General features: G+C 58.2%; 1 protein-coding gene across 12 annotated transcripts in view; it reads right to left on the bottom strand.

The window, feature by feature from the left end:
* Positions 1 to 22,985, bottom strand: part of TSNARE1 (t-SNARE domain containing 1) — a 117,970-nt gene that overhangs the window by 69,415 nt on the left and 25,570 nt on the right. For 11 of the 12 annotated variants that reach the window (XR_009740709.1, XM_061438442.1, XM_061438441.1 and 8 more), the window contains exons 2-4: positions 11,870 to 11,986; positions 5,302 to 5,451; positions 3,984 to 4,451 (exon numbers count right to left, since the gene is read on the bottom strand). Coding sequence is in view for 11 of the 12 variants with exons in the window: in XM_061438442.1 (XP_061294426.1) it covers positions 3,984 to 4,451; positions 5,302 to 5,451; positions 11,870 to 11,986 (735 nt within the window). In the remaining variant the exon portion in view is untranslated. Of the gene's footprint in view, positions 1 to 3,983; positions 4,452 to 5,301; positions 5,452 to 11,869; positions 11,987 to 22,985 lie in introns of those variants that run through there. The other variant, XM_061438452.1, reaches the window with a different exon arrangement.

Genomic DNA, 22,985 nt, shown 5'->3' with positions numbered 1-22,985 from the left:
CCCGTGAGCCACAGCAGAGGTCACACACAACACTACACTACACTACACTCTGAAGAAAGGAAGGAGAAGAGAGAAAAGAAACAAGAACACAGGGGAAACAAAGAACCATCAAAGTGGCAGGTTCATCCCTGAACACACGGGTCTCAACACCAGAGAGAAACCACCTACAGCCAGCCGTGCGACCCCACATGGCCAGCAGGCATCACAATGGAGCTCGGGTTCAGAGCCACTCCATCGTCCCCTTAAGGTCAGGGACAGCTCTGCTGCCCCCGCTCAGTCCACAGGAGAGACGTCAGATAGGACAGAGGCAAACTCGACAGCATGCTGGACACAACAGGCCCAGCTCAGCTCAGCAGAGTTGCTCAGGCATGCCCGACTCTGCGACCTCACGGACCACAGCACCCCAGGCCTCCCTGTCCATCACCAACTCCCAGAGTTCACTCAAACTCATATCCATTGAGTTGGTGATGCCATCCAGCCATCTCATCCTATATCGTCCCCTTCTCCTGCCCTCAATCTCGCCCAGCATCAGAGTCTTTTCCAAGGAGTCAGTTCTTCTCAACAGGTGGCCAAAGTACTACAGTTTCAGCTTCAGCATCAGTCCTTCCAATGAATATTCAGGACTGATTTCCTTTAGGATGGACTGGTTGGATCTCCTTGCAATCCAAGAGACCCTCAAGAGTCTTCTCCAACACCATGGTTCAAAAGCATCAATTCTTCGGCACTCACCTTTCTTCACAGTCCAACTCTCACATCCATACGTGACTACTGGAAAAATCACAGCTTTAACTAGACAGACCTTTGTTGGCAAAGTAACGTCTCTGCTTTTTAATATGCTGTCTAGGTTGGTCGTAACTTTTCTTTCAAGGAGCAAGTGTCTTTTAATTTCATGGCTGCAGTCCCCATCCGCAGTGATTTTGGAGCCCCCCAAAATAAAGTTGCTCACTGTTTCCACTGTTTCCCCATCTATTTGTCATGAAGTGATGGGACCAGAGGCCATGATCTTCACTTTCTGAACGTTGAGCTTTAAGCCAACTTTTTCACTCTCCTCTTTCACTTTCATCAAGAGGCTTTTTAGTTCCTCTTCACTTTCTGCCATAAGTGTGGTGTTATCTGTATATCTAAGGTTACTGATATTTCTCCCGGCAATCTTGATTCCAGCTTGTGCTTCTTCCAATCCAGCGTTTCTCATGATGTACTCTGCATAGAAGTTAAATAAGCAGGGTGACAATATACAGCCTTGATGTACTCCTTTTCCTATTTGGAACCAGTCTGTTGTTCCATGTCCAGTTCAAACTGTTGCTTCCTGACCTGCATACAGATTTCTCAAAAGGCAGGTCAGGTGGTCTGGTATTCCCATCTCTTTCAGAATTTTCCAGTTTGTTTTGATCCACACAGTCAAAGGCTTTGGCATAGTCAATAAAGCAGAAATAGATGTTTTTCTGGAACTCTCTTGCTTTTTTCATGATCCAACAGATGTTGGCAATTTGATCTCTGGTTCCTCTGCCTTTTCTAAAACCAGCTTGAACATCAGGAAGTTCACGGTTCACGTATTGCTGAAGCCTGGCTTGGAGAATTTTGAGCATTACTTTACTAGCATGTGAGATGAGTGGAACTGTGCGGTAGTTTGAGCATTCTTTGGCATTGCCTTTTCTTTGGGATTGGAATGAAAACTGACCTTTTCCAGTCCTGTGGCCACTGCTGAGTTTTCCAAATTTGCTGGCATATTGAGTGCAGCACTTTCACAGCATTATCTTTCAGGATTTGAAATAGCTCAACTGGAATTCCATCACCTCCACTAGCTTTGTTCATAGTGATGCTTTTAGTAAAAGAAAAAACTCACCAAGGAAATTAGAAAACATTGTAAACTGAATGAAAAGATAATAATATACAAATGCATGTAAATAAAGTAATGTGGCAAGCCTAATTTATAGCAATAAATACTTACATTAGAAAAGAAGTCCCCAGTCAATGATCCGACAGAAACAGATTAACCCCGAAGTAGGAAGGAAACATTAAAGGTCAGCAGAAATCAATTAAATTGGCATGGATAAGTAGAGAAAATTGATGATGTCAAAACCTGGCTCTTTGAAGCAATCAATAAAACTAATAGACTTGCAGCCAGATTAGAGAACAAATAGAAAGACACCAATTAGCAACAACAGGAGGGGAGAGGAGCTCTCACTACAGGTCCTACAGGCATTCGGACGACAGGACCTTCAGGAACAAGTGGAGCCAGCACCTCTGTCAACTCAGATCCACGAGCAAGGCCCCGGAAAGACACCCGATCGTGACGCTCGCTGCAGCAGAGCAGGCGGCACAGGCTGTTAAAGGGACCGTGGTGACGCTCTTCCCACAGAGAAAGAATGCCGTCTCGGATGGCGGCCACAGTTAAGGGGATAATACCAATTCTACAGAAATCCTTTCAGAAAACAGGAGGAGGAAATGATCACTCACTCACTTCAAGACTGACTTATAGTTTCTGTAATCAGACAGTGAGGGCTGAAAAAGCAGCGACACAGATCGAGAGAAACACGAGAACGGGGCTCCGGCTCATTCCGGGTTCCTCCAACAGTGCCAGACTGGATACCTATGGAACCTCGACCCCCAACCCACCAGGCTCAAGCGTGAACGCAGCGAGGACCACAGTGGGACAATACGGGGGGTCTGGTGGATCCCTTGCCTCCAGAATCAAGACTGAGCAGCTGCACACGATGGGCCAGGAGAGGGATGCAGGGGTCGGCAGACACTGCTGGGAAGAAGGTCAGACGGATGGACAGAAAGCGCAGGACAAGCCCCTGCCTGGAGCAGGCTGACACTGCAGTAAGGGCCCTCCTCCGTCAGCCCAGGGAGGCGGGAATCAGGGTGACCACCAGCAAGGACGCAGAGGCCTGAGCTCATACAACCGCTGTGGACGACGGGGCAGCAGCTTCTGACAGCTGAACTCACTCTCACGTGGGACCAGCAATCCGACTCGGGAATTCATCCAAACCCCCAAGAAAGCAAGGCTGCGTGTCCACACACAGACATTCCCATGCTCTTCCTCCGCCGGTGAGGAGCCCGCCCCCAGCATGGACAGGGCATGGACAGCCAAGTATGCCCTCCTGAGCGTGGGCAGGACGAGGTGCCAACACCCACACCTCTGGTCAGTCCTCAGCACGGTGGCATGGGGAGGGAGCCGGCGCTGAAGGACAGTAGCCCACAGACCTCACACGGGCTGGGGGCAAGAGTGGGCTGGCCGGTCTAGAGGGGGCCCACACCCACTGCCGCCCCCGCTCCAGCCAGCCCAGCCCCAGGGCGGCAGGAGACGTGACCGCAGCGGGACCGGGCGCCCTGCCCCTCCTGTCCCCATGGCTGCAGCCCCAACGGCCTCACACGGCCATCCCACGGGGGCCACAGGCAGTCGGGACAGCGCCCGTCCACATGCAGCGCGGCCCCACTGCTTTCTGGACACCAGGCGGCAGGCCTGCCCTGACCCCAGCCACCACCCCCAAGTGCTGGGCCCAACGAGAGCAATGCCCCAGAAAGGCCAGGGCGGGCTCTGCCCGGGAGGATGGAGATAACCAGGGCCTCAGGTGCCCACCTGCCCACCCTGATGCCTCAGGGCCAGCCCAGCCCGGGCGAGGCCTCTCCTGGACGCCGAACCAGCAAGAGGGAGAGAACAGGGGAGGAACCGGGGTCAGCGCTGCCGGGACGCTGCCCGGAGGACACGTCTTTCTTGCTCTGGATCATGACCCGAAGGCAGGAACTCGGTGCCCTGTGGAGAGAGCTGCGTCCTGTCTGTGCCCAGCTCCCCTCTGCGACCCTGAGGGAGTGACGAGCCCCTGGGTGCCCGGGGCTTCCAGGGGCCCGTCGGGCGGCAGGAGTGAAGGAGCCGAGGATGAAGTACAGAAGGATCCAGAGATCATGGGGAAGGGGGGCGGGGGGCGGCAGCCATTGGTGGCCGCGAGCTTCCTGCCGGCCGAGCTGGGCGAGGAACTCACCTCTGTGCGGCTCAGGGCCGAGGCCCTCGGAGGGCGGGGCCTGGCAGGAGAAGGTCTTAGCCACAGCCTGCTCCAGGGGCGTGAGGGCCAGGGCCTGGGGCGCCCGCGGCAGCTCGCCCAGCTTGCGCCTCACCACGGCCCGCAGGTCCCGCCACTTGTGCTTGATGTCCGCGAGGTCGCGGCGGCAGTAGCCCAGCGCGTTCACCGCCTGCACGATGCGGCTCCACACGCGGTACCTGCGGGCGGGCTCGGCCCGCGGCAGCCTGCTGCCGAACAGCAGCTGGTAGTGCTTGCTGACCTTGGCCACCAACACCTCCGTCTCCTGCGGGCAGAAGTTGGGCTTCCTCTTCTTGGCCCGGGTGGCGCTGGCCACATGGCCACGGGCCCGTGCAGCCAGCTCCTTCTGCGGGCCAGCGGGCAGCAAGGTGGGCTCTGGCGTCCCACTGCCGTCGGGCGTGACCCCTGGCCCTGGAAAGGCACCAAAAGGCGGGTGTTTAAGGCCCTGGCCAGGGCGGTGGCAGCTCCCAGGGAGCCTCCTCTTTGGCTTCCAGTTCAGAACAGTACTTGCTTCCCTACTGGGTGTCCAGAGGCGTGGGTCTGAGTCCTGGCCCTGCCACTGCCTGGCTGGGTGCGGAGCTGTGAGGGACCTCGCTTCTGGGCCATGGTGCCCATCTGTCTCCAGAGAGGCCCTCCCCGGCCCTACTGCCTCCGGCAGCTGATGTCAGGTGCAAGGGGTGAGAAAGCGGGGCAGCCATCCCGTCACAAGGAGCAGGCCCTCTGGGGCCAGGGCCAAGGCTTGCCCGGGGACAGCAATAACCACCGACACGCCAGACGTCCTGACCAAGAAGACGACTTCAAGTGCCGCTGACCTCTGCCCAGCTGGCTAAGTCCTAGCCATGGCTGCCCCTCCCACACAGGGTCCCCCTGAAGGGCACACCAAGGCCCCTTTACTCTCCTGCCAGCCCCCCAGCCACCCCTGCAAGGCAGATGCAGGCTCTGGGCCCAGGGCCACAGGAGTTGGGCCAGCCCTTGCCTCTCCGTCCTGCAGCGCCAGCCTCCTCCCTGGAGCCCACAGGCCCTGATGGCCTGGCAACATCCCTGGTCCAGCCCCGCCACACCATCAGCTGTCCTCAGGGAAGGAAAGGGCTAGTGCGGGTGAAGGTGGAGACGAGCCGGGACCCCTGCTCCAGCTCCCCAGCCTCCCCGGCCAAAGCCCCTGGGAGTCCATTCCCCACCCACTGACCCTCCCACCTTAGGGCTCGGCATTTCTGCGTGGCCTTCCCTGGGACCCCAAGACCCAGCATCCCAGCAGAAGTACCTCGCTTCCTGGCCCTCGGGCCTCTGGGGGTGCCAGCTGGCCCCAGGTCACCGTCCCCATCCTCACCCACACAGGGGTCCTGCAGGCTGCTCTCTGGCGATGGGCAGGGGAAATGGCGGATTCCGTACTTGGTCCAACATTTTGCGCACTCTACAGACAGCAAGGGACAGTCTCGGTTAAGCCCCCTGCCCGGCTTGGGGCACCTCTGGTGGAGCAAGGCTCTCACGCAGGACAGCAGCTGCGCCAGGCCCTCCAAGCACCCACACCAAGAGCTTGCTCAGACCCACCTCCTCCAGGAAGCCCTCCCTGACTGCCACACCCCCCAAACACCCCTTTTGCTGAAAGCCAGCACCAGGTCCAAAACTTCAGATCTTCTTTCTCTGCACCCAGGTTCTTCTGAAAGGTGATTCCAAGCCAGGACGAAACTCCTTACAGCAGAGCCTCAGGTGTGGCCCCCAACCAGGCCAGGACTTCGACAGTGCAGAGCAACTTGCAAAAATGGAGAATAAGGCCATGGGAATGCTGGCGGCAATTTGACATCTCCGCGCCAGCAGCATGGGACCATGCCACTGTATTCTATAAAACCATCGTTCACGGTGCATCAGAAGTGAAAATGAAAACAAAATCAGTCCCCTTGATACTCGCTGCCAAGCCGAGGAGCGATGGTTGGCCCCCAGGGAGGACACAGTTTTCTCTCTGATAATTTTCATTTATTCAGAAACACTTCCTGGACAGGTTTGCTAGAATTCCTGAGCCCGAAGACATGTGTCGTTAAGACAGACGGACACCTCTGGAACCAAGCTGCTTCCTGTGCACAGCTCTTCGGAATCAGAAGAGGCGGTGGTGCCAGGCCGAGACCACGTACCACAGCCTGGGCGCTCGGAAGGGGCTGCACTGTCCAGAAGCCTGCCTTGGAGGAGATGTCTGACCATGTCGAGGGCAAGCAAGGTCCAGAGCTTCAGCACTGAGCTCCTGCAGTGGCAGCCTCTTTGCAGAAAAGGCCTCACATGGAGTGTGTCTGCGGGTCCAGGACGGCCCGGCTCTCGAGAGGGCAGGGCCTGACACGTCCGTCCCTCTTCCCCAGGGCTTCCGGGAGAGCCTGCGGGCAGGGCCTCCCCACCAGGCACCTGCCCAGGCTCCCCTTCAGGCAGACAGCCATGCCCCGGGGACTGCTGCCCGGAGAGCACTGTGTAAGGAGGGGGCACAGCGGCCCAGGCCCCGCCACGGGGCCACCACCGGCTTCATGGGGTGCAAGGGGCCAGAGGCGCTCAATGCACTCGCCACACTGGCGTCCGGTCAGCACAAGTCCAGGCCCGGCCCACCACCCCCCGATGCCCCGCAAGGTCCCCAGACACCCGTGGAGGAGCCAGTCTGGTCTGCTCTCCAGAATCATGTGAACTCTGAACTCTGGGGGCACAATGTAAATGCAAATGCAGGCAATTATTACAGAAAACAATAAAGATCATCTACTACCACGCATCACGAGGGAAGCTCTATCAGCACTCCGGTGAGGTCTCAGGCAATGAGAAGCCCAGATGGGGGATCTCCTGCCTCAACTGCCATGTCCATCCCATCCCACTGGGACGCAGGCAGGCACCCGGCACTCTCCAAGGATCCGCAGGATGGCCTCACGCCCCATCCCAGACCACGCCCGTCACACTGTCTCCCTGAGCTGGGGAGCAACAGCGTTTCTGCCTCACATCCCCTGCGGCAAACATCTCCGCCAGTATCCCTTGATGGTTCCCTAACAAAGAGGCGTGGCAGGGCCAAGACAGAGGGAAGGAGGGGGTCCGGAGGAGGCAGGGAGCAGGGTGCCCTCCCCTGCAAGTGAGCCCACCCCCCACCCCCTGCCGCTGAGCCACAGGAGAAGGGCCAAGTTCACATCCATCTCTCCAGGTACCTTCTCACGGTCTGTGAGCCACCCCTCTCTCTTCACAGACTTGGCCCGTCTGTATGCAGATCTGGGAGCTTTCCTTCCATTTATGTGAGTTCTTTACATGACAGTAACTTCCCACGTGGCTTTTTGCTGCATTTGTGATGGGACTTTACGGCAAGAGCCCACCGTAATCTCTGCATAATTAACTTTACGGTCCCCCAGTAACCCATAACACGCAGGGCTTAGCACGTGGCAGGCAGTGGCGATCACAGCTGCTCCCACACCTGGGGTCTCAGTGGATCCCCTTCGTCCTGGCCTGGAGCCCCAGCCTGCCTCCCTGGCAGCCCTGCTGGTCACCCCCAGAATCACACCCAGCACCCCAGAAGCAGCCCCAGTCTCAACAGCTGTCAGCAAATGCAGATGCTTTTCTGACAGAAATGCAATTAATATAGAAATCAGTTTCAAAAGAGAACTAGGAAGAAATATAAATGTTCGAAAATGAACTACAATTCTAAATAAATCCTGGGTTAAAGAAGAATTCACAAGGGAAATTAAATATTTACAACTAAACATTAATTTTAAAATGCTATATATTTTTGAATTGTGAGATTCAACTAAAACCATGATTATTTGGACATTTATAACGGTAATGCTTTTATCAGAAATGAATAAAAACTGGATATGAATGATCTTAGGAGTTAGGAAAATGAAACAGCATCAACTCAAAGAAAGAAGGGGGAAAACAGTAAAAAGGTGGGCAGAAAGAAATCCATCAGATTTTAAAACTAGCTTTTAATAGAGATTCAGAAAATCAAGTCAGCCCTTTGGAGGGGTTTATAAAGCTGCCACGAGTCTGTCGATGTTGATGACAAAACAAGAAAATTGGGAGCAACAATTAAACAACATTAGGAATAAAAGAGGGGGCCGAGGGGGCTGAGATCCAGGGGCCGAGGACGCTAGTGAAAGGACAGGCACAGAGCTCAGCCTGTTAATTCGCTCTGTCTCCCCGCTGCCAGAAGGGAGCCTAACTCTGTCCATTTCCCGGTGGTCGGGGCCCAGCTGGATCGCGGCAGAGCAGGCGGTCGGAACCAGGGCCGCTGCCCTCGTGGCCGCACCCCTGGCCACACAGTGACGCTGCCTAGGTCCCACTGGATAACATGCGACTGCATACCGTGCTACTTCAATCAACGTAAACATTCAGAAAAGCAGACACGCATCCACAGAAACACAGCAAGCTGACCGAAGAAGAAGCAGAGAGACTGGACAGCTGTCACAGATGGCATGAGTAACAGGCAGTCCACAGAGGAGCTCCAGGCCCTCCCGGGGGAGGCGGTTTTACAGCGAAATCCCAGACACCAGACAGGAGCAGTCTCGTTCGTCCAAAAACTTACAAAGAACACAATCAGCGGGACCAAGACCCCACATGCCACACGACACAGCCTAAAAAAATATAATAATAATAGAAAAGGGATCACAATCTCCGGGACTTCCCTGGCAGGACAGTGGTTAGGAATCCGTGCCCCCAGTGCAGGGAGCATGGGTTCTATCTCTGCTCATGGGACTAAGATCCCATAAGCCGCACAGTGCAGCCTGGAAAAAATAATAGAAAATAAAATAATAATAATAATAGAAAATAAAATAACAATAATAGATGAGAGGCCACAATCACCATTTCTACTCAGAGTTGAACTAGAGCTTCCAGCAGGCTCCGGACAGAAGGAAAAACACATAAAAGATAAAAGCATTGACACAGAAGAGGTGAACGCTGTCATTATTCATAAATGACACTGTCTATACAGAAAACTCAAGACCCAACAAATTATTACAGTTAATAAAGACTTCAGCAACATGGCAGGACCCTTCGTCAGTGACTTTGTCAGTGGACAGAACTCAACTACGCTCCACAGGGAAAAGCTGGCTTCTTCAAGAAACCAAATCCAGGGACAGAAGGAAACAGGAAAACTAAAAGGGGAGCAGCCAGAGGCCGGAAAGACGGGAAAGGCACCATCAACGGGGGCAAACACGCCGCGTCTCTGCGGGGCTCCCGGAACTCGCGGGTGGGAGGAAGCCCCAGGTGCATCTGGACGACATCTGGGCACGGAAAGGAGGCCCGCCCTGAGACGGTCACACAGGAGACGTGCTGATGTCTGGGGGAGGGGGTCACGAGCGCGCAGGTGGTGCTGGGCCGGCCCGGGGCGTGACCCCCACGCCCAGCGGGCCAGTGCCAGGTTCGTGACGCCGCTGTGTCTACTTTTCTCTTTGGAATTTCCCACATTCAGGAAGTTTAAAAATAAGATGTAAATGTTACATAAAACCTGCGCTTTCCTTCCTAGAACAACCAGTCGTGCGTGCACGTTTGCACCAGGAACAAAGACTCGGAAGGGGTGCTGTGTTCCATTAATGCGCGTGCATGCTAAGTCGCCTCCGTCGGGTCTGCCTCTTTGTGACCCTATCTATGGACAGGCTCCTCTGTCCATGGGGATTCTCCAGGCAGCAAGAATACTGAGGAGGGTTGCCATTTCCTCTTCTGGTGGATCTTCCCCACCTAAGGATTGAACCCACACCTCTGATGTTTCCTGCATTGGGAGGCAGGTCTTTTTTTACCACTAGCACCAGCTGGGAAGCACCTGTCCCATTAATAATGGTACTATTTACAAAATTAGCAAAAAAAAAGTTTTCATTTTTGTTAAAATCAACTTAATGAAACATACATAAAATATTTATGGAGAAAATTACAAACTTTGTGGAAAGACACTAAAGAGCCGCCAACAGAGAGGCCTACGGTCTCGTGGGCAGCAGACTGGTGAAGATGGCATGGCTGAGCCTCACGGTAACACGGGGTGGGGGCCAGTCTCAGCCTGAGTGACGGGCGGGGCTCTGAAGTCCATGCAGCAACAGAGGCCAGAGTGCCCAGGGCGCCTAAGGGGCAGCAGTGGAGCAACCTCCCCTGAACAGTATCAACAGTTAGAATGACTGTGGAAATCAGGGTGCGACTCTGCACAGAAACAGAAAAACAGACCTACAGAATCTGCACAGATACCGCGCTTATCGCACAGCTGGCACCGCAGGGCTGTAGAGAGGGAATTTTCAGTTAAGTGCCCAGGGACAATCTGTCATATCAACAGTGAAAAGTAGCATATTACACTCCACCCTCCCCATATACAAACATCAACTCCAGGTGATTGAAAGACTTAAATATAAAAAACAAATTGTATAAGCTTCAGAGAAAATAAAGGCAAAACCATTATCCTTGTGCTAGAATTTATTAAACAGGAAAACGCACGTTTTGACAAGAAAGACTGATGAACACAGAGGTGCTGTAGTTAAAAATCGGCTTTCATCAGCAGCACCACAAGGAACAGCCAGCACGGTGGGCATGGAACCTCCAGACATGTGGAGACCTTGCCCACGGACAAGAACAAGACAAACAGAAGGGAAAACACACAGGGTTGCCTGAGACCCAAACGCCCAGTGACGGGAAAAACCGATCCCACCAGATACCAGGGCAACGCGAACTGAAACCAGAAGACGCCCCTCCAGGCCCATGGGCGGGCAAATAGCCAAGGCCGCCACCCTTCAGTGCCCACCAGACAGGGCCAGGCCAGCACGACCACCAGGCGCTGAGCTGCCCACCCCACCACCACCCTCTCGTGGGGGCCGTCCTGACAGCGCCAGTATCCAACACAGTGCCCAAGACAGGCGGTCCGACGGCCCGTCCCCCGTGGAGCCGCTGTGCCTGCCACGGCCTCGCACGTGACTGAGCACCCAGAGCAGGCAGAGGGAAAGGCTGCCAGGTGGACGGCCGTGACTCGGGGGCAAAACCAGCAAGTCGCAGGCTGATTCAACCATGCAAAGTCAAGAGAGACACACACACACACACACACACACACACACACACGCTCACAGGGTCTGCTCAAGGACATGACATGGCAGCAAAACCTCAAGGACAAGCCGGGAAGCCGCCATCCACACCCCAGGGTGGGGAAGGTGGAGGGATCCAGCCCCAGGAGTCTGCCTCTCCTTTCAAGGGAAGCCGCCATCCACACCCCAGGGTGGGGAAGGCGGTGGGATCCAGCCCCGGGAGTCTGCGTCACATTTCAAGTCTGTGAGCACACATGCTCACAAACTCACACTCGCTGAGTGTCAGGTCTGCCAGGGATCCCTAAGGACCTGGAGTCAGTTTCCCAGACACAGGTCTGACAGAAAACCCCTCTGTAGAGGGATGGGAGCTGGGGGGTGAGCAGACCGCAGAGCCAGCCCACAGGAAGGGGCCCGGCACCCTGAAAGCAGAAGCAGACCCGCCCTGTGGAGCCCAGGATGCCGCCCGTCACCCATGTGCCTCCGTTCCCCGGCTGTGCTCCACATGCAGCACCTGGTCCATACGGGCACCTACAAGACCGTCCAAGGCCATCCGCCAAGTACCCCAGCGCCTGCAGACTCCAGGGGACACTGCGGACGCCTGGACCTGCCCCCAGGCAGGGCGGCGTCTCCCACTCTGCTCTTCCCGGGTGCTGACCCAACGCCAACAACCCCGGCCCATCTGGGGCCAGGGCACCCCTGATCCGGGGTCAAAGGCAGGGCCGGTCAGAAGGACAGAATCCGTCTGCGGTTACCATGGTTACCAAGGTAACACACTGGAGACGCACCCCCTGCCGACCCCGGCTGCCCCCCACACGCCCGCGCTGCCCTTACCTAGGGGCTGATAGCCTTGTCGGAAGGGCCCCCTGAAAGGGCCGCGGCTCCCCAGGCCGCCACTGCCTGCGATGGATCCATAAGACATCTTCTCACAGGACGCAAGGCCGCACCTTCCTGCAGAGGAAACAAAACGGGGTGGGGGGAGAAGAGGAGGGTCAGAGCTGGAACTCAGGTTTCACTCCGGCTCCGCCCACCCCGCCCGGCAGCCTGACCCCTGCGACCTCGCCTTGCAAGTCAACAACTAGCGTCTAAACGTGGAAACAGGATCGAGCAGTGAAGAGCGGCACAAGCGTTATTCCGAGTGTCAGCGGCCTCCCAGACAACCCACAGCAGCCACGGGATGGGAGGAAGGCGACTGGCAGGGGTGGGGGGACCTCTCCCTGGACGACCCACAGCAGCCATGGAATGGCAGGAAGGTGACTGGCAGGGGTCGGGGGACTTCTCCCTGAATAAACCACGCAGCGCTCCTTCTCTCTCTAAACTTCATGCGTGGAAACTTTTAAAACATTAAAGCTTAATTTGCAAAATCCCAGTGAAATCCTCCTCCAGCAGGCTTGGCCTGGAAACACAGCTGCACGGGTGTCTGGCTTGAGCTGACAAGACCCAGGGCCCCAGCGTTGTCCTGCGCAGCCAAGAGGCTCGGGGCGGGCAGGGGCCAGGACAGCCGTGCACCCGCCGTGCGCCCGCCGTGCGCCAGGCGCGCATCCAGTGTGGGCAGGAGGGCTGGCCCCAGGAACCTGGCCGTGTGGGTGGCAAGGGCTCCCACAGGAGCTCTCACAGACCCTGGGGGTCCGCAGAGCTCAAGCGGGAGCAGGGAGCAGGGGCCAAGCCTCTGAGCCACAGCTTGGAGGAAGGGGCAGGGCAGCCCTGGGAAGACAGAAGGGGCATCCGGTGTGAGGCGGTCCCTCGGCCATAGGCGGAGGCTGCGGGCAGCTCTAGGCACCCACTGGGCTGAGGGTGCACCCAGCGCCTGGTCGCAGGCGGGCAGCTGGACAGGACTACAGTGACCAGCCAACAGCACAGGTCACCTGAGGGGCAGAAACAGGCCAAGGGGCTGCCACCAACGTCCAGGCAGCTGAGGGGTCGTGAGCAGTCCTGGTCTGAGATGGAGGGAAGACCCCCAGCCTGCCCCTCATCTAGCCTGCGGTCTCCCACGGCCTGTGCTTTTGCTCGGAGACTGGGAGATGGAGGCCACCCACCGCAGGGACCACAGAGCCAGCCTGGCCAGAGGACACCCAGAGCGCGTTCTCCACCTGCTGCCTGGGCCCCCTGGCAGGGCTCTGGGCCTCAAGGGCCTGGGCGCGCGGACCCCTGGGGCTCCCACCGCGCCCACCACCTGCCCTGCGCCAGGCTGCACCCTCGGCTCCCGTCCACTGTTCCCGCCCACCCTGCACAGCCAGCTCACGGCCGACCTCTCCACCAGAGTGCCCACATCACGAGGCCAGGCAGAGGGCAGCCACGGGGGGAGGAGCAGAGCTGCTGGCAGCCCAGCGGGTGGGCGGAAGCTGCAGCAGGGCCAGGCCGGAGGGCCGGCGGATGCCGCTGAGCCAGGGTGCCCAGGAGGAGCCCCGGGCCACCTCAAAACTGCCAGCCAGACTCCAGGGAGGGATGCCCATTCCCCAGGAGGCCTTCTCCGGAGCAGCTTCCGTGACCGCCCACCCGGGTGGCCGGCCTCCTCTGCCTCAAGCCCCCGGCTCACAGTGGCGCCGGGCTGTACCCTGGATGTCAGCCCCCTGAAACAGCCTGAAGGGAGCTGTCTGTCCCTGGACTGCCCAGATCCTGCCCCCTGGGCACCAGGGGAAGCGGGGGTGCCAGAGAACGCCCCAGCAACGCAGCCCTGCCCGCAGGACAAAGTCCCCAGGCCCCGGAGGAGGGAGCGGCCGGCCAGCAGGACACCACAGGATGCCAGGCTGGAAGGGGCGCCTGGACACAGGCCAGGCTGGGGGCCAACGACCCAGCTCCAAGGCCAGTGCCGAGGCCGCAGTAGGGGGGGCCCTGCCTGTGACCTCTGCCTGCAGCTCTCTCTTGCCGGCCTGGGGCTCGCAGAGGCCAGGGGCCCCCCCAAGACCAGGGCGGACCCTCCCAGCAACAGACAAGGAGTGGCACTGTCTACACGGGGGCATCTCAGCATGGGCCCTGCCCCCGCACTATACCAGAGGGACCCCCAAGGATGGAGAGCGGGTCCCGGTGGGGCCTGGCACGAGCCGCTCTCTCATCTCTGGTCCAGCTTTCTCCTCTGTAACCGGGGTAGCACGCCCGCCCTTGGTGGGTCAGGGTGCCGTGTCAGAGACCTCTAGGAGCTCGTCTGTGAGCCAGGGCCCTGCGGCAACGCTGGACAGCAGCACCCCTGTGGGAGGCCGAGGCCTGGAGGCCAGAGGGGGTGCCCCGGGGGCAGACAGGGAGGAAAAGGATGGGCTCTCCCTCCTGCCCTCAGCCTCCCGGAGGCCTGAGCTGACCCAGGAGAAGGGCACTGGGACCCTGCAGCCCCTCTGCGGGGGAGAGCTGACCTCCCCAGAGGGCTGCACCCTGCCCAGCATCTCGCTCCTGCTGCGGCCTCGGTGAGGTTCTCCCAGCCTGGTGATGGACCTGACCACAGCAGGCGTCCTCCCCGCCCTGGACGCCTCCAGCCTTGGAGAGCACACGGTTGGGTCCCCGCCTGCCCCACCTGGCCGGGTACCCCGTCCTGAGCCGGAACCCAGTCTCCCCACATAGGAGGTACCAGAAAGGGAGCCCCAGGGAGGGAGGTGAGTCACACCAGAGGAAGCGTGCGGAGGAGGCCACCCTCAAGGCATGCGTCCTCACACTGAGGGCCCCCTGCACGCCTGCTCCCGCCCGAATACTCACAAGCCCCAGAGGGCCAACAGCGAGGGCTCCCAGCCTCCCTCGCCTTGTCCGCCCCCGCGTCAGCCGTGTCAGGGCCGGTGGCCCCAGACACATGGGAGAGAGGCCCGAGACCACCCAGTCCAGAGGAACCCCGGGGGCCGGGTAAGGAGCGGGGTCCCCAAGTCCACAGAGGGAGGTGCGTCCAGCCTTCCTCCCGACCGAGCCCAAACCTCCCGCCACCCTGGTCTGCACCCCTAGGAATGCCCTCGGCACCAGGCCAGAGGCGGGGGCCTGACGTACCCACTCGGGGAGTCCCCTCCTCCAGTACCTCGGCTCCCATCCAACGCCGGCCGTGTCCCTGCCAACAGCCCTCGGGACCTCACCCATGGCCGAGCTCAGGGCCCCAAGCCCCGGATCCCAACCCAGTGCCTTGGGGTCACCCTTCTTCCTCCTCTGTCTCCCCTCCCCGCCCAGCCCCAAGCAACCACAGGACTCGGTCCTGCCCCGCCTCCCCGGCACACACAGCCCTGGTGGAGCCAACTGTGGTGGCACCCCGGGACCCAGGGGTTGGCATGGGCTGCAGCCTGCTCGCCATCACGGCCCAGTGCCCCCCAGACACGGCCACCCTTCCTCCGGCCACACGCCAGGCCTGGAGACACAGACACGGGGCCAGGCTGAGGGGCTGAGATGGCAGGTGCATCAGCCCAACTCCAAGGGATTCGACTCTCCTGTGTAGTGAAGTCTCTGTGATTCACTGGACCAACACAGGCAGAGGGGGTCGGGGCAACAGGACTAAACGCCTGACCTGGGCCAAGAGCGGCCGCAGGCCTCGCGGGGCCCGCTCCGTGTGAGGCATGTGGGAAGGTTCCCTGGAGGAGGCAGGCCTGGGGAGGAAGAGGCTCTGCAGGCTGGGCCGGTCAGGGAGAGAACCGGTCACGGCCTGCCCCCTACCCAGACGCCCTCTACTCACCTGGTCCCAGGCGCGCTGGCGGGGAGGCTGCCGGGGAGCCCTGCCCTGCTTCCCTCTGTGCTCCGCTCCACCCAGGCGGCGGCGCGGCTCCAGGGAGGCAGGAGGCCCCGGGCTGCGCTGCTCAGAAACCGAAGCGCTGCTCTCAGGGAGGACGGAGCAGCAGCAACACCAATGCCCAGTCCCGCCCACATCTCTGCGAGGCAGGCCCAGCGGCCCAGGCTGCTGCCCACTGAGGGCCCGGAGGACACCGTGAACCACCCCACAGCAGAGCCCTCCCTGGGCTAGACACAGGCCTCCCTCCACTGACCACTACCCACGGGCCCATCTCCCTCCACTGACCGCTACCCACGGGCCCATCTCCCTCCAATGACCACTACCCACGGGCCCATCTCCCTCCACTGACCACTACCCAAGGGCCCATCTCCCTCCACTGACCGCTACCCACAGGCCCATCTCCCTCCACTGACCACTACCCACGGGATGGGCCTGCCTCCCTCCACTGACCACTACCCACAGGCCCATCTCCCTCCACTGACTGCTACCCACGGGCCCATCTCCCTCCACTGACCACTACCCACGGGATGGGCCCACCTCCCTCCACTGACCGCTACCAACGGGCCCATCTCCCTCCACTGACCGCTTCCCACAGGCCCATCTCCCTCCACTGACCGCTACCCATGGGATGGGCCCGCCTCCCTCCACTGACCGCTACCCACAGGCCCATCTTCCTCCACTGACCACTACCCCCGGGCCCGCCAGAGTGGCTTCATATGGTAGTATTCTGGAGCCAAAGCAGCTAGGAGACCCTAGGATGAAGAGCAGGGTGTCAGGGGAGACCCAGCACACTGAGTCCCATGCCTGCCGTGTCCTGGGGAGAAGACGTCGGGGCCAAAGGGCCTCAGGTGCAGCACGTGGGCTCCTCCACCTCCACTGGGACGCGTGGGATCTAGTTCCCTGATCAGGGATTGAACCCAGGCCCCTACATCGGGAGCGCAGAGTCTTAGGCACTGGACCACCAGGGAAGTCCCTGAGACCCCACTTTTTAAAATGAGAAAACTGAACTCAGGGAGGGGAAGCGACTCACCCGTGGTCTCACAGACAGACGGGTCGAGGTCAAGGCGCTCCCTCCGTGGCGGCAGTGCTCCCCACGCCTGCCCCAGCGCTCTCTGCCGGTCCTCCCACAGCCCACGGCCACACCTCCCGCACCACCGGGCCCCCGCGAGCACTCGCCCGCCCGCTGGAGCTGGCAGGCTGCGTGTGGCCTCAGTCTGCACCACGCACAGACGTGTGTGGGCCACTCGCTCACGCAGCTGTGAGCATGACGATCCCCCTCCCGGCTTCGTCCCCTAAGATGGCATGATGCTCCAGACCAACGGGAACACGTGTTTCTCGGTTACAAACACCATTCTTCACAGACAGGAATTAAGACTACTTGGAGAAATGGCTGATCCCAGGACTGGGGCAGAGAGAGTAAAAGGTAAGCCTAGATCATTCTGTTACATGAAAGAGCAAGGAAGTGATCAAAGCAAGGCAGGGCCATCGCCAAAGGGCCCAGAGGCCAGTCCGAAAGGCTTCCTTCCACTGGCCAACTCTGCGACAATTTGAGCATGAAAAAAGACAATGGTAATAAAAGATTATAACTTTTATTTATTATAGCCTCTAAAAAACACCTATCGTGTATTGATTTATCTGGCTGCATCAGGTCTTGGTGGCGGCACAGGGGTCTTCCATCTTTGCCGCGGTAGCTTCCTGACCGGGGTGGAACCCAGGCCACCTGCATAGGGAGCTCAGTCTTAGCCACTGGGCCCCCAGGCAAGTCCGTGTTATAGCCTTGTAATAAAGAAGTAAAGTGAAAGTCTATGAGTCCATGTGGTTGTAAACACACACAGAAAAAAGCTCTTCGTCAGAGCAGACGCTGACAACTGGGAAAGCAACGTCCTTACAAGGACTGACTCATACGGAAAACCCCAGTCACAGAGCAACACAGGAGAGGACAGGTCAAGGAATGATAGTAACTCGTTCAGGCAAGAACGTCCAGCGGGCCTGAGAACTGCTGGGTGTGAGTCCCATAAACAGCAGGATATCCATACAGTCTCAAAGAACCTTCCCCAAAAAACTAATTAAAAGTGGAGGAAAAACAGCTCTGCAGAGGAGAAACTTCACGGATGTCGGCTTGACCCCAGGACCTGGGTCATGCAGTGGGGGACAGGTCAGACCTCACGTGCCCCTGCCACCAGACACCGAGGAGGAGACAGCAGCCTCTCCAGGCCCTCCTGCCAAAAACGAAGGACCACATGGACAGGAGACACACCCGGCTAAGCGACGGCCCGCAGAACAGCCAACCTGCAGCCTTCTCCTGTGTCAGCGTTGCAGACAAGGAGAGACGGAGGACCTGACCGTCCAGGTTCAAGGAGGCCAGGGAGATGGCACCCCCAAAACGAAATGGGATCCTGGATTTCATTTGGTGGAGAAACGTGTCACTGGGCTCACTGACAAGGTCTCTCCCGGGAACACCAGGAAGACTCTTAGGCCACAGTACTGGCCGCTGTTAATGCTGCTGTTGACACCAGCCCTGGGGTTACATAGGGAGTCTGCATTCGGGGGTCAGGAGCATCGTGTCCAGAGGAACACGTGACGAGTCCATGAACACAAAGAGGGAGGGGAGGGAGCAAGCACGGGATAACGGCTACACGTACGGAACCTGGGGGAGCAGAGGCTTCCTCTTAATACAGCGACTGTTCTCAAAACTAGAGTTACTTTGTCCAGGAGTTTTAAGTTCAAAACAAACTAATAACTCTACTAGAATATTTTTTAATCCAAGGAACATATTCAAGAAAGGTGTAAGATCTGTATATCGAAAACTGAAAACGCACACTACTAAAGGAAGTAAAGAAATCGTAAATGGGTGATGGGCCACAGCAAGCTCGTGGGGGGGGCACCGGGACCCCATGGCTATGGGAACCAGCTCTAACACACCGGCATTGGCAGTGAAATGACACACACAAATGCTTAAGATGTTTTCTGAAACTAAGAAGTTCCTCCCATCTCAAAAACAATCTATTAGACAACTCTTGAAGAAAGAAAAAAAAATTAAACTGAAGAAATTCTTTTAAAAAATAGTGAAAATATTACCTATGAAAATCAGCAGAGCATGTTTAAAGCAGTTACCAGACAAAAAGTCGAAATGCTCAATATTTCATGCATTAAAAAAAAAAAAGGAATCAAATGGAGTTCATTCTTCACTCAAAAGTTTGGAAAAGAGCAAAAAAGTCAGAAGTAACCACAAGGAAAAAAGAATGTAAACAAAAGTTAATATTAATGAGGCGGGAAACAGAAAAACAATAGAACTTATTTACAAATTAAAATCCTGTTTTCCATAAAGTACTAACAAAAGAGACCACCAAGAGCTGAAAGAAAAGAGGGGAGAAACCACAGAGACACAGTATCAGCAATGAAAAGGGCGGCGGGTCACCAGACAAACGCATGAGGGACTCACTAAGGCCCTGCTTTCAAACCTCTATACACAGAAACTGTAAACACGGACAGGACAGACAGTATCTGAGGAAAACGGAGCTCACCAGAGGTGACCCCCTGGAGACAGAAAGCTTTAAGAGACGAATCTGGATAAAAGAAACAGAAAGTTTTCATAAAAACCACCCCACAAAACGCCAGGGCCAGAGGCCTTTGCGGGGGATCCTGCCACGTTTCCAAAGCCGAGCACTTCCGGAGCTCCATACGTTATCCCAGGGTGCTGACGGAGCAGGGCAACCTCCAGCCCCTTGTGTGAGGCACTTACGGTGACACCAATACAGAAACCTGGTGAGCGCAGTGCAGGACTCGGGAAGTTACACACCAGCGCTGGCCTCGCACATGCTGCCACACTAAATGCCACACCAGGAGACAAAACTCGGTCCTGACCTGCTCATCCTTCTAGGGATGCGGGGCACGTTCGGCCTTAGGAACCCATTAACACGACACCACATCCACCCAAAGGAAAGGCTACAAGTTTCCCCACAGACGGACACTAAAAACAGCATCAACAGAATTCCTGATGAAGACAATCAAAAAAATTTCTTAAAATGGGAAACACCCACTAATCCTAAAACGAGCATTTGCTCCGAGGGAAACGGAAGTGGGGACCAACGGCACGCCGGCGACGGAAATGCCAACACGAGTTAGAGCTCCCAGAAGTAACGCGCTGGGCAAAGCAGCTGCAGGTAAACTCACCGGTGCCAGCTGGAGGGGACCCCCAGTCACCAGAGCAACCCGAGCGAGGACAGGCCCAGGAACGAAGGCCACACGAGACGGCTGTCCCTCCGACGACCGAGGCGGAGCGGATCACGTGGACAGCACCCCCGTCCTCGGACAGGACGGCACTGCTCACAAAGACGTCGTTCTCCCCTCCAGGTAAACCCCAGCCAGCCCAGAGCGTCCACACAGGAAGACACCACAGAAACAAGCAGATAAGAAGCACCAGAGAAGAAGGGCCAACGCCGCTACGACACAGTGAATCTGGAAACGTCGCGCTGACTGAGGAGAGCCGGACGCAGAGACCACACACCAACGCCCCGTTTCTGTGAAGCGCCCACGACAGGCGGGTCTGCAGGAGCGGGACACGGACAGTGACCGCTCGCGGGCGTGGGGCTTGGTCCAGCGTGACCAGAGGTCCAGGCTTTGCTGGCGGTGATGGAGGGTCGCCCTGTGAGGAGCCTGAAAACCACCGGAGCACACACGTCGGGGTGGGATCTGTAGGGGATGTGAGCTCTATCTCGACAACGTGATCTAACACACGCTAGAAAGTCTCTATGATTAAAACCAGGCAGGAAAACACAGACCAACGGAATAAAAAAGTAAGTCTAAAATGAGACCCACGTTATGTATGGACATTTAAGATTGAATTTGTAATAAACGGTGCTGGGATATCTGGTTAGCCACGTGGGAAAAGAGTGGTTCATGCCTAACACAGTGAGAAGAGCCTGCGCCAAAGCAGAACAGTCACCCAAGTGAGAGAGAGAACAGTCTGAGGAAAGTCAAGCTCCCTTGAACCCGCATGAGGGACGGTTTCCTGGGGAGGACTCAGAGCCAAACGCTGCGCATGCGCCCGCTGCCCCGCCCAAGCCCCCCACCTGGTCTCCCCCTCCAGGAACTAGGCCCCGTGACACGGGCCCCGCGGGTGGGGGAGGTGCAGGGTGGGGGAGCTCTCCCACCTGCCCCGGGTCAAGGGGGCACATGGGCCCCGAGGCCACTTGCAGTCTGGGTCCTTCCCCTGCGCCTCCAGGCAGTTCTCCCCGCCCCCCACATCCAGACCCCAGCATTTCCCCAGAGCCCCCTCCCTCACCAGTCTACTAAGACCTCTCCTTCTCTGGGACTCAGAGAAAAGGCCGGCAGGCCCCCAGGACTGGGCAGGAGCACGCAGAGCAGGCTGGGGACTGAGCAGGATGCCCTGGGGAAGGAAACCATCTGGTCTTTGAAGGAGCTGCAGGGCGCAGACCCAAGGCCCTGGGAGCTGGCTCAGGCCAGGCACAGGCACCTTCAAAGGACAGCTGGGCGGTCTCAAAGGCCAGTGAGCAGAGGGCCTGGTGCAGGCGAGCGCACATCCCACCCACAGACAACCTGACTCCGCCCCAACACCTCCCCCTCAGCTTGCCCAAGAAACCAGGATACAGGCCGAAGACAACTCAGAACTCCATCTCCAGGGCAGCCCCGGGGCGCCGCCTGCACTGGCCCTCGGCCACCCCCCAGGACCTGCCCCAGGCCACTGCAGCCTGGGTGGGTGAGAGGTGGGGAACCCTGAGGGTGGGGACCCCAAGACCACCAGGCGGCAGAGGGGCACTGACCCGGCTCAGAGGAGAGGCCCTCCCCCCACCACACAGGGAGGGGCCCCAGGCCAGTGCTCCTGACCACGGGCTGGGCAAGGGGAAGCTGGGCGGAGCCCAGGATGGGGTTGGGGGCGGGGAGGACAGCCCCCAGCCCACCAGGCTCCAGAGTCTGAGAGCCTGGGCTGAGCTCACGGCTGTCGGCTGTCGGAGCCCAGCAGGGACCACGACCTGCCCAGATGGAGACGAGGGAGGCTGGAGACAGAAGGGAGAGGAGGGAGGAACACGACCCCACTGGACAGAAAAGCAGCCGGGACGCACCGCCTGGCCGCCCCTGCCCCTGTGAAGGCGCGGCCTGCATGAGACTCTCGGCACAGACTCCAGGGACCCCGAACGCCGGAGCTCAGTCACTGGGGACTTGGCTCCGAGCCGTCACTTAGGAGTGGGAAATCCACAGATTACAGGCCCCTGAAGGGTTCTCGCAGATGAAAACGCCTGAAACGGAGGGAGGGACTGAGGCGGAGGCGGGGCAGGAAGGGGCCTGGCAGTGGGGGAGGCCGAGCCCAGGAGGGCTTCGAGGGCCCCAAGGCTCGCCACCCGCCAATAGACGGCTCAGTGAGACAGACCCACGCAGGACAAAAGCTTCAGGCGCCCAAACACCCAGAGCTCCCGGCCCCCAGGGATGTGATAGGCTGAGTGGGAAGACACCACCCAAAGTCACAGCACGGGGACTTCCCTGGTGGTCCGGACGTTAAATCTCAGGGCTTCCGCTGCAGGAGGCACGGGTTCCATCTCTACTGAGGAAATCCGCACATGGGTGGTACAGCCAAAAAAAAAAATCACAGCACAGTTGGAGTGCCTCCCACCACCCCGAGAGTAGGCCCTGTGCCCCCAGGGTCCCCCGGCGCCCCAGGAGAGCAGAGAGGCAGGGCTGCAGCAGCCCCGGCAAACCACGCCCTGCACCCACCCTAGAGCTCTGCGCTGAGGAATCAGACAGGAAGCACTCGGGAAGCCAGAAACACTACAAAATAAAAACACAAAGCCAGAAACAACCAAAATAGCCAGCAATAAAGAATTAAATACATCGCGTTAGGTATCTAAATAGAGTATGACGCAGAGAATTTAAATAGTGTTAAAAGCATATACTCAGTTGTGGGGGACATGCTCCCACACGACACTAAGGGGAAAAATGACGCTAGAAAAGCACAGGACACAGAGTTACCCTGAGAGGTGCGTGTCCTGGCCACGGGGACAGAGGAGCCGCCACTAGGTCACCCCACTCCTGGGCCATTGTCACCCATTCCTGAAGGCAGCCCAGACACACACCAAGTAGGCCGGAACCCGCTGGAGTCCTCTGTCTGCTTGGGCTGCTCACGTGAGTGGCGCACAGGACACACAGGACCCACACATGGAACACGAGAAGCAGGACAGAGCCCACGGGCGACGGTGTTTGTGCAACAGCAGAAGAGACACGCGGCGCCTCGGGGGTCACGGCCAACCCACC

Source organism: Bos javanicus, chromosome 14, assembly GCF_032452875.1.
Source record: "Bos javanicus breed banteng chromosome 14, ARS-OSU_banteng_1.0, whole genome shotgun sequence".
Lineage (NCBI taxonomy): Eukaryota > Metazoa > Chordata > Mammalia > Artiodactyla > Bovidae > Bos > Bos javanicus.
This window is presented reverse-complemented; position numbering and strand designations above follow the sequence as displayed.